This window comes from Hyla sarda, chromosome 2, assembly GCF_029499605.1.
Source record: "Hyla sarda isolate aHylSar1 chromosome 2, aHylSar1.hap1, whole genome shotgun sequence".
Taxonomy (NCBI): domain Eukaryota; kingdom Metazoa; phylum Chordata; class Amphibia; order Anura; family Hylidae; genus Hyla; species Hyla sarda.
Window position 1 is genome coordinate 360,784,355 of NC_079190.1, and position 12,336 is coordinate 360,796,690.

At 43.4% G+C, this 12,336-nt stretch overlaps 1 protein-coding gene across 13 annotated transcripts in view; it reads right to left on the reverse strand.

The window, feature by feature from the left end:
• The window catches only part of PHTF1 (putative homeodomain transcription factor 1), a 250,128-nt gene that overhangs the window by 55,458 nt on the left and 182,334 nt on the right, over window positions 1–12,336 (reverse strand). For all 13 annotated transcript variants that reach the window (XM_056558326.1, XM_056558332.1, XM_056558329.1 and 10 more), the window contains one exon: window positions 10,447–10,716. In XM_056558326.1, coding sequence (XP_056414301.1) covers window positions 10,447–10,716 — 270 coding nt within the window. The remainder of the gene's footprint in view (window positions 1–10,446; window positions 10,717–12,336) is intronic.

The following is a 12,336-nucleotide window of genomic DNA, read 5'->3' on the forward strand; positions in this document are numbered from 1 at the left end:
CCACTCCCCCCGCATGTCTGTCTACCCGCTCTCCCGCTGTACCTGCTGGCGTCTTTTATCCTTATGAATAAAGAAGACACTATGGTTGGAATTCCTGGTGAGTGCAGCGTTTTCATTCTTTGAGAAGTTTGAATTATTGCTCTATACTGCATAAACGATAGCACCGCAAGTGCCGACAGCCGGTCAGAATACATCTGATTGCTCCCCACCTAGTACGAGTATATTGCATAGCCGTATATACAAGGTTCTGGTGCTGGTGTTTTATTTTCCTCTTGATGAGAAGCACCTCTTATAACATTTAAGCACGGTGCAGCCACCCGGGTATCGGCGATGCGGTAACCCACGCCGATCATAGGATGCAATGGTAGAAGGAACTTCAAAAAGGATCCGGGCATCAGTGTTCAAGGACTTCATAGTGAAACTGTACATTTATTGAGCCACAAACGCGTTTCGAGACTAGCACTGTCTCTTTCTCAATGTTAAAATTGCATATGCAGATTAAAAGATACACAGGGTATTTGTAGCAGAAAAAAATGCTAAAACATGTGATTGACAGGTCTGGGGCATGTTCCTCCTCTACTTGAAAAACACATACTGATGACGTGTGGTGTAGATCATGGCTGACAACTTCACTCGTGTCCATATGTATAAAATAAAAGTTAAAAAATTACCCAGAGTTTGTTGGTTGATAACTATCATAGGGTTTATTGTGTGTTTGAACTGGTTCTGACAGTATTTGAGCTTGATTTGACATTTCCATGGGGGGATTCCTATCCATTTATTAAGGAGTAGGTCATATAGTTATGTATTGCAAGTGTACTAGTCTTCTCGCACATAACAGTTAGTGTGCGGAGGGCTAGTCATGATTCTGGGCAATAGTACAGGGAATTGTTACGCTGCAGGGGTACGAGAAGGTTCGCGCATGCGCCTGTTGTGAATAAAAGACAGATCACGGACATGAGCAGTGTCCCGATCTGTGGGGGACTGCAGCGCTGTGGAAAAATTGTTTTATGCGCATTCGCTGGCTAAAGGTGTGAGACAGATTAATTGTTGGCGTGTTCCGATCTGAAGGGGACTGCAGCGCTGCGGAAACATGGTATTATGCGCATCCCAGAACCATCATCGAAGCAGCTGATAAAAGGGCCTTGCACAACACACCCAGAGCTTAAAAAACAACGAAAAAAGGAAGACTCGATGGAGAAATAGATCCGTGACATTAAATATAACTTAATTACAAACTATGCAGCCGGTCACCAAGAAATAAGAAGAACCGTAGAAAAGCACTGGAATATACTACTATTGGACCCAGTCTTAAACAAACTTATCCCCAAGAAACCAGCCTTCACTTACAGACAAGCCAGAACCATCAAGAATATAGTAGCCCCGAGTCGCCTAAGGGAGAAAAACAGAGGTTACACGAAGGCTTTTGGAAAAACCACAGGCTGCTACAGATATGGAGTCAAGACTTGTAAACTATGTGCTAACATTAACCATGGAGGAGCTACAACATTCACCAGCAACAGTACAAAGGAGACCTTTTCCATAAATCACTTTTTATAATGTGACTGTAAACTACAGTATATTGGTAAAACTATTCAACAACTCAAAACCAGGATGAACAACCACCGTCATAGCAGTGCTTTCACAGCCTTTACAGTCATGGCCTTAGAGCAAATACCCGAAAATGCACAAGATTGGTTTGAGAGTCTGAGGAGACGGGAATCTTTTTGGAATTACAAGATGGACACCCTCTACCCCCATGGCTTCAATGAAGAGATTGAAAATGTATAGAAACGCCCATCTGCCCTTTAGCGATTCAAGGTTCATCACCACAGTCTACCAATGTTGAACACAGTAACTGCACAATTCAAAGAGGGTGCTCCCCCACCTTTTTTTTTTTTTCCAACATAGTTGGAGCAACCCATAAACCCAGATTTAATATCTAAATCACATTGCATTTCCCTTCTGGTAAAATATATTCAATACCCTCTGAAATATGATACACGGAAACCAAACATATACACAATGTTCAGTCAAATGTATCTACTCATCACTCACCGACCACTGTAATAATTCATAGATCTATAGACCAGTGAGGAGACCCCATCCAGTGCTGTCACATATTTAATCCATCAGCAAAGAAGTCCTTCATTCATAAATAAGAAAACAGCACATTTTAGAAATATCCCGTGAACATTGAATCTGTTACACACCTAAAGTTGGTGAATACGCATAATACCATGTTTCCTTTTTTCGTTGTTTTTTAAGCTCTGGGTGTGTTGTGCAAGGCCCTTTTATCAGCTGCTTCGATGATGGTTCTGGGATGCGCATAATACCATGTTTCTGCAGCGCTGCAGTCCCCTTCAGATCGGAACACGCCAACAATTAATTTGTCTCACACCTTTAGCCAGCACATGCGCACAAAACAATTTTTCCACAGCGCTGCAGTCCCCCACAGATCGGGACACTGCTCATGTCCGTGATCTGTTTTTTTATTCACAGCAGGCGCATGCGCGAATCTTCTCGTGCCCCTGCAGTGAAACAATTCCTTGTACTATTGCCCAGAATCACGACTAGCCCTTTGCACACTAACGGTTATGTGCGAGAGGACTAGTAGTACACTTGCAATACATAACTATATGACCTACTCCTTAATAAATGGATAGGAATCCCCCCATGGAAATGTCAAATCAAGCGCAAATACTCTCAAGACCCGTTCAAACACACTATAAACCCTATGATAGTTATCAACCAACAAACTCTGGGTAATTTTTAAACTTTTATTTTATACATATGGACACCGCAAATGAAGTTGTCTACAGGGTGGGCCATTTATATGGATACACCTTAATAAAATGGTAATGGTTGGTGATATTAACTTCCTGTTTGTGGCACTTTAGTATATGTGAGGGGGGAAACTTTTCAAGATGGGTGGTTACCATGGCGGCCATTTTGAAGTCGGCCATTTTGAATCCAACTTTAGTTTTTTCAATAGGAAGAGGGTCATCAAACACATCAAACTTATTGTGAATTTCACAAGAAAAACAATGATGTGCTTTGTTTTAACGTAACTTTATTCTTTCATGAGTTATTCACAAGTTTCTGACCACTTATAAAATGTGTTCAATGTGCTGCCAATTGTGTTGGATTGCCAATGCAACCCTCTTCTTCCACTCTTCACACACTGATAGCAACACCGCAGGAGAAATGATAGCACAGGCTTCCAGTATACGTAGTTTCAGATGCTGCACCTTTCGTATCTTCACAGCATAGACAATTGCCTTCAGATGACCCCAAAGATAAAAGTCTAAGGGGGTCAGATCGGGAGACCTTGGGGACCATTCAACTGGCCCACGACGACCGATCCACTTTCCAGGAAACTGTTCATCTAGGAATTCTCGGACCTGACACCCATAATGTGGTGGTGCACCATCTTGCTGGAAAAACTCAGGGAACGTGCCAGCTTCAGTGCATAAAGAGGGAAACACATCATCATGTAGCAATTTCGCATATCTAGTGGCCTTGAGGTTTCCATTGATGAAGAATGGCCCCACTATCTTTGTATCCCATATACCACACCATACTATCAATTTTTGTGTTCCAACAGTCTTGGAGCGATCTATCCAATGTGGGTTAGTGTCCGACCAATAGCGGTGGTTTTGTTTGTTAACTTCACCATTCACATTAAAGTTTGCCTCATTACTGAACAAAATCTTCTGCGTAAACTGAGGGTCCTGTTCCAATTTTTGTTTTTCCCATTCTGCAGCACCTGAAACTGCGGATACTGGAAGCCTGTGCTAGCATTTCTCCTGCGGTGTTGCTATCAGTGTGTGAAGAGTGGGAGAAGAGGGTTGCATTGACAATCCAACTCAATGGGCAGCACATTGAACACATTTTATAAGTGGTCAGAAACTTGTAAATAACTCATGAAAGAATAAAGTTACGTTAAAAGCAAGCACATCATTGTTTTTCTTGTGAAATTCCCAATAAGTTTGATGTGTCAAAGGACCCTCTTCCTATGGAAAAAAACAAAAGTGGGATTCAAAATGGCCGACTTCAAAATGGCCACCATGGTCACCACCCATCTTGAAAAGTTTCCCCCCTCACATATATTAATGTGCCACAAACAGGAAGTTAATATAACCAACCATTCATATTTTATTAAGGTGTATCCATATATATGGCCCACCCTGTACACCACACATAATGAGTATGTGTTTTTCAGCTAGAGGAGGAACATGCCCCAGACCTGTCAATCACTTGTTTTAGCGTTTTTTTTCTGCTACAATTACCCTGTGTATCTTTTAACCTGCATATGCCATTTTAACATTGAGAAAGAGACAGTGCTAGTCTCGAAATGCGTTTTCTACCATCTACGGTCTTCTACCATTGCATTGACACGAGTATAAAACAATAAAACTATTAAAAATAACAAGACGTGTTTTTGGAGGTCGCTCTCTCTTTCTCAACTGCAAGACTGATGTATACAGGAAATACATGGTGATCAAATAAGAATACAAACAGTGGCGCCAGAAAGGTCATGGAAGAAGGCGTGACCCATAGGGTTAATAAAATTTATTTACATCAAACAACAACCATTAATTTAGTTATGAGCATAACATAGGACCTGAATTAGAGGGATGCTTAAGAAAGCCCAATATGAAAGTGTATTTTAAGATAAGTTGATATTTCTGAAAAAAAGACTGATGTCCTCACAAATTGGAGGCTCGAGTTAGTAGTAGGAATAACATACTATAATACTAAAATTATATAAATATAATTATATTATTTATTAGCATAAAATGATTGACCAATCAGAAACGGCATCAATAATTGCCGGGTGCCAGTGGTCTTAAAGGGGTAGTCCAGTGGTGAAAAACGTATCCCCTATCCTGAGGATAGGGGATAAGTTTGAGATCGCGGGGGGTCCGACTGCTGGGGCCCCCTGCGATCTTTCTGTACAGGGCCCCGGCTCTCCGCCCAGATAGCGGGTGTTGACCCCCGCACAAAGCGGCGGCCGACACGCCCCCTCAATACATCTCAATGGCAGAGCTGAAGATTGCCGAAGGCAGCGCTTCGGCTCTGCCATAGAGTTGTATTGAGGGGGCGTGTCGGCCGCCGCTTCGTGTGGAGGTCGACACGCCCCCTTCCCGCGGGCTGTCGGGGCCCGTACAGGAGATCGCAGGGGGCCCCAGCGGTCGGACCCCCCCGCGATCTGCAACTTATCCCCTATCCTTAAGATAGGGGATAAGTTGTTCACCACTGAGTCACCACTGGACTACTCCTTTAAGGAACACGATAAGCTGTGAATACAAGGGGGGGGATTTAGAAATTCAAACTGAGGTCATGTGACAAAAAACAGACCTTTTAGCAACTAGAAAGCTTTATCATTATTATTATCATCATCATCATTATTATTATTTTTAATTTTTTTTTATTCTCTTGCATTAATTATCTTAATACATTGACAGTTATGAAATCATCCAGACTTCTATTCCTGCCTTATGCATTTGTGGTATATTCAATGACTTTAAATCCACACTACAGTAATTCCTTCCTGTAGTTCAATTGAATATTTTCTCTTTGGCTGCCCCAAGCTTCTAATAACCACTGCTCACTTTGTTTCATTAAAGGTTATCATGGCATGTAGCTACAGCACATTACATTTACATTGCAAGCGTCTCGCTGCATAGTGCTTTGTGTATGAGATGAAAAAAAATGAGAATATCATTACGTGCCGGGATATTTTTAAGCTTGCTTTTATTATAGCTGTTTTTTTCTTGTTTGCTGAAACCTTGCCACCCAAAGACACAGAAATGTGCTACAAATGAGTGAAAATGTTTTCACTACTTAACAAAGAGGAAAAAAAATTGTGGCTACCCCTACTAAGCTTGTTTATAGCATTTTTACATTGAATACAAATATCTGAACCTTTCTTAGGATAAATAATATTTAGTGCAAACGTCTAGCGGAAAAACACCCTTTTGTGAATTGTTTTAGAAGAATATAAAAATATAGCTTTTTTTTGTAGTACATTATCTAACATTAGTGAGTACACATTTTTGTGAATATCATATATTTTAGTGTGACAACACTGAAGAAATACACTTTTTTTTCAATGTAAAGTAGTGAGCATGCAGCCTGTACAACAGTGTTTAATGTTGTTTCCCTCATAATAACTCAGCCATTATTGTCTAAATCTTATCAACAAAAGTAAGTACACCCCTATTGTTAGGATTCGGCAGGCTGGAGGTGGATCCTCTGTGTCAGAGAGGGATTGGCGTGAACCGTACCGGTGGACCGGTTCTAAGTTGCTACTGGTATTCACCAGAGCCCGCCGCAAAGCAGGATGGTCTTGCTGCGGCGGTAGCAACCAGGTTGTATCCACCGGTAACGGCTCAACCTCTCTGACTGCTGAGACTGGCGTGGTACAGAAGGACAAGGCAAGAGCAAGGTCAGACATAGCAGAAGGTCAGGGCATGCAGCAAGGGTCGTAGTCAGGGGCAACAGCAGAAGGTCTGGAACACAGGATTGGGACATACACAAAACGTTTTCACTGGCGCAAGGAACAAGATCCGGCAATGCAGGGAAGGGGAAGGGAGGTAATATAGGCCTGGAGCAGGTGAGCTAATTACACTGATTGGGCCAGGCACCAATTAGCGGTGCACTGGCCCTTTAAATATTAGAGAGCTGGCGCGCGCCCTAGAGAGCGGAGCCGCACGTGCCAGGACGTGACAGCCGGGGACCGGGACAGGCAAGTAGATTGGGATGCGAACCGCGAGCGGGCGCGTCCCGCTATGCGGATTGCATAGTTTGCACTATCCAAAGGATAGGGGATAAGATGTCTGATCGCGGGGGTCCCGCCCCTGGGGTTCCCTGCAATATAGCATGCGGCACCAAAATGTTTCTGCTCCGGAAGCGCTGGAGGGTCTGGGTCCCAACCACCGGAACGGAAGTCTGTAACGTCTCGACTCCGCCCCCGTTTGACGTCACACCCCGTCCCCTCAATGCAAGTCTATGGGAGGGGGCATGACGGTCGGGACCCAGACCCTCCAGCGCTTCCGGAGCAGAAACAGTTGGGTGCTGCATGCTATATTGCGGGGGTTCCCAGTGGCGGGATAGGGATATCCTTTGGATAGGGGATAAGATGTCTAGGGGTGGAGAACTCCTTTAAGCCTCTTGGGCATGGAGTTCACAGGTTGTCATTATAGTCTTCTTCCACTCCTCTGTCCGTGACAACATCACAGAGCTTTTGGATGCTAGAAACCTTGCACTCCCCCACCTTCTGTTTGAGGAAACCCCACAGATGCTCAATATGGATTAGGTCTGGAGACATGCTTTGCCAGTCCTGCAATTTAACGCTCAGCTTCTTTAGCAAGCTAGCGGTCATCTTGAGGTGTAGTTTGGAGTTGTTATTATGTAGGAATACCGCCCTGCAGCCCAGTCTGTATCTTATTGTCATCAGACCACATGACATTGTTCCAGTAATCCATGTCCTTAAACTGTTTGCAGGCTTTCTTGTGCATCATCTTTAGAAGAGGCTTCGTTCTGGGATGACAGCCATGCAGACCAATTTGATGTAGTGTGTGGAGTATGTTCTGAGCATTGGCACACTGACCCATCTCCCCCCCCCCCCCCCCTCCAGCCTCCAGCCTCTGTCTATTTCCCAAAAACAACCTCTATATGTGACATTGAGCATATGCACTTCTTTGGTTGACCATGGCAGGCCTGTTCTGTGTGGATCCTGTACTATGAAACTGTTGTATGGTCTTGCCCATCGTGCTGCAGATGAGTTTCAATATTTTGGTAACTTTCATATAGCCTAGGCCATATTTATGTAGAGAAATTATTCTTTTTTTTACAGATTCTCTGGGATTTCTTTGCCACGAGGGGCCAAGTTGAACTTCCCGTGACCAGTAGAGAGTGTGAGGGTGATAATACCAAATTTAAGACACCTGCTCTCTATTCACACCTGTAAACTTGTAGCACTAAACTAACTAACTTGACACTGGGGAGCAAAATGGCCCCAATGAGTAGAAAAAAAGGGCTAGCGCTCAAAAAAAAAAATAGATAAGAGGCAAATAACATAAAATCATAGACAAATTTTACAAAAAAATTATAAAATACAATAAAATTAAATTACAGCATATGTCCTATGTACCAGCAGGACCCTTAATGAGTACAAATAGCTGATATAAATAGCATACAGGATAATATAAAATATTAATGGTGCACCATAAGGAGATGCGCTGAGCCAGTCATCTGGTTCTTGCACACAGCGCGATCAGGAGGACCTGCTCAACGCATCTTGGGTGAGCGGTACAGTGTACCAATATCACATTTACCTTTATGAATTGCAATTAAGTGTCGATTGGTTACTATTGACGGTAATTCTTTTATACATGCAAGGATATTGGAATACAAAGAGACCACAAGGGTTCCATTGAGTAGATTATTGCAACTACTTGTTATTACTCAAAGACTTACCCATATTTTCCATTGCCCGGGACTATTAATAGGAGCGTGAATCTCTGCTATGAATTATTTTACTATTTAATTCCTTATGGCACACCATTAATATTTTATATTATCCTGTATGCTATTTATAGCAGCTATCTCTACTCATTAAGTCTCCCTACCAGCAAGGGTCCTGATGGTACATAGGACCTATGCTGTAATTTTATTGTATTTTTTTTTTTTTTATATATTTAATTAAATTTATCTTATCTTATGTTATCTGCCACTTATCTATTAGATTTTGAACAGCAGTAAATAATCGAGATAGAATCCTGCACTCACCGCGTCCATCGCTGTATCAGACGAGGCTCCATGGAGAAGAGGGGATGGTAGACGGGGGCTCAGAGGCAACGACCGGTGGTTTCATGCTAATTAGATTTTGAGCGCTAGTCCTTTTTTTTTTCTATTTAGTTCTATTATTTTCACCTTGGGTATAGTTGTACTACTAGCTAGCTCGATCTAAGTCATTGACATTTGGACTGTGAGCCATCCTATCTTTTGTGTGTTGAGTTTTTTTGAGGGGACACAACATTAAACACTGTTATACAAGCTGTGCACTCACTACTTTAGATTAAAGCAGAGCATCAATTGTGTTGTCACATGAAAATATATAATAAAATATTTACAAAAATGTGAGGGTGGACTACCTTATGTGAAATATTGTCTGTATGAAAATGAAGCCCAAAGTGGCCAGAGGGAATTTCCCACAGCAAGAGCCCAGGGTTCTTTTATTCACCACGGAGGGTAGGCATAACCTTGGGCTTTGTCCATGCTGGGAAATGCCCCATGGACACTTGTACTACATTTACATATTATAATCACTGAAGTAACTTGTACAGTATCAAGAGTGGCTATGACATCAGTATTCAGCGGTCCGAGCCCCTGCAATCAGACATTTATCCCTATCCTGCGGGACAAATTTCTTACCGCTGGACATCTTCTTTAATATCTGTGAGCACAACTAACATTGGTATACCAAAAAAAAAAAAAAACTGCTCATCTCATTTACATGGTCCTTCTGAGTGACCCAAGATGTCATAAGAAGTCATGTTGAACATATCAACTGTCAGGGGTAGAAATAGGTCACAAAGGTGATGAATAACAGTATCTAATGCCGCCTATTAGGCCTTTTGTGTGTGTAGTTGTGTAGCGAGGGCTACCCCAGCTCACACGGGACCAGTGAGGCCCCTGCCTTTAAAAGGACCACCTCTGCCCCAAGCAGTCCCTTGAAAAACCCTACTGCATATAAATCCCAATGCTTTTCAACTGCGTTGGCAGAATCTTCAAGGGATATGATAGAAGCAGTACTGAATTAAAACGTATGGCACAAAGGTAATTGTGGAAAGTAAAGCTAAACAAATATAACAACATAACTGGCTGGAGCCATTTATTATATTTTTGGGGGCTTTTCTTGGAAGTGCAGTAAACTCTTCACAAGCACCACTGTGTTTTTCCCCTTGCACTCATATTGTGTACTGATTTACTTTCTGGTAATTACTTTTTTAATTGATTGTTGAGGCAGAGGAGTGAGCAAGTGTAGTCTGGAAGGAATGAAAATAAATAAATTAATGAATAAATAAATACTTTCTTGAATATCCCTTTAAAGCATACCTATCAGTATATAGGTTATACACACTCTGTAGAAAAAATATTAAATATGGTGCAGCAACACAGAAATTGAATGTCATTCTTTAAACACAAGATGGATTTTAGCTAGATTTTAGAGAAATATGCATTTTTCTCTGATAAGATATATTACATAATTTCCTTTATTCCCTCATTCTATTGATTTATGCAAAGCTTGTTGAAGCGACAGTGTTTCACAGTTTATGGGTCTTTAACCAACTGCATACAATATGCCACTAAAATGTCAGTATATAATTTATTAGTTATCAGGAAAATGCAACATATACCATATACTATGCCTACCTGTTTATAAGTTCGTTCTGCCACGCACATCAGGAAGAAGAACATCCAGGTGAGACAGATGCGTAGCACCAGATTAATGAATGAAAGAATGAAGAGGAGGTGTGTCGGGGGTCCACCACAGAAGATTGACAGGTACTCTTTGCTGGTTAGTGAAAAGATCTGTTCCAGGTCCCGTTGACATAAATGGAAGAAAAAGGGGAAGACACCCAAGGCCAGAGTGACCACGTTACCCAGCATTTGATATCCCACACCATGTTCAAAGGTGTTCACCTGGACATGATAAAACAAACCATTACTTTTGCTTACAATACATAAAACATCCTATATCTTTCTTACATTTCCTTATATAGCAATATGGCTGCTCAGTGCTATGTGTAACATATTTATTGCATATTTATATATGTAGTTCTAGATATCCGTTCCTAAAGAAAGCGGGAAAGAAAGTTACAAATAATTTTGACCTTCACTGTTTCATAATGCATTCTATATATGTCCCAGGAGATAAGTCATTCTCTCCCTCCTTCCTCTCACTATGGCAGGTAGGCTACAGAGGAAGTCCTTCCACCCTTCTATAGTAAGAGACTATGGGCAGTGGCGTTGCGACCCGGGTGCGGGGGGTGCGGCCCGCACCGGGTGACACCAACCTAATGGGGTGACACCAAGACGCTCCGTAGCCGCACCCCCCCCAGCTACACAGACACCACCTCCCCCATCGGTGCCCGACCGGCCTCCCATCCGTCAGCACAACCCCCCCCCCCCCCGCGCTGTGTGTGCCCGTCCATCAGCAACCCCCCTCTTTCTCCTGCACTGTGTGCCCGTCCATCATCACACCCCCCCCCTCACCTTCACCAGCATTGTGCCCGGCCTCCGCTCCCACGTCTGCGCCGGCCTGACGTCACACCGTATGGCCGCGCAGGAGGACGTCAGTTACGTCACTCGCACGGCGCCCGGTGAGAAGGAGCGCTGCGCTGGATGGGTGAGTGTGTGTGTCTGTCTCTATCTGTCTCTATCTATGTTTGTGTGTATGAGACTCTGTGTGTGTATGAGACTCTGTGTGTGTGTGACTCTGTGACTGTGTGTGTGTGTGTGCATGTGTGTGTGACTGTGAGTGTGTGTCTCTCTGACTGTGTGTGTGTATTTGTGTGTGAGTCTCTCTGTGTTGTATGTGTTTTTTTGTGTGTGTGTGTGTGTGTGTGTGGGGGGGGGGGGTATAACCAGCAATCTATTGTGGGGAACCTGCAAGGGAACCTGCGGCCTAATGTGGGGAAACTACTACCAAGTGTGGGGAGTGTATGCTACCTTATGTGGGGAGTGTATGCTACCTTATGTGGGGAGTGTATGCTACCTTATGTGGGGAGTGTATGCTACCTTATGTGGGGAGTCTATGCTACCTTATGTGGGGAATCTGTGCTACCTAATGTGGGGAAATTGCTACCTAATGTGGGGAATCTGTGCTACCTAATGTGGGGAATCTGTGCTACCTAATGTGGGGAAATTGCTACCTAATGTAGGGTAACTGGTACCTACCTAATGTGGGGGAACTGGTACCAAATGTGGGGAATCTATGCTGCCTAATGTGGGGAATAGATGCTACCTAATGTGGGGAAACTGCGACCTACCTAATGTGGGGGAACTGCTGCCTACCTAATGCTCCCCCCCCCTGGCAGTAGCACCCTCATCATCCACCAGCAACACCCCCCCCCCCCAGCAGCACCTCCATCAGCAGATCCTGATGGTGGATGATGGCGGTGCTCCTGCCAGGAGGATGATCCTGCCGATGGATGATGGGGATGATACTGCCAGGGGGGATGGCTAGTAGCACCCTCATCATCCTCCAGCAACACCCCCCGAGTAGTAGCACCCCCATCATCCACTAGCAACACCACCAAT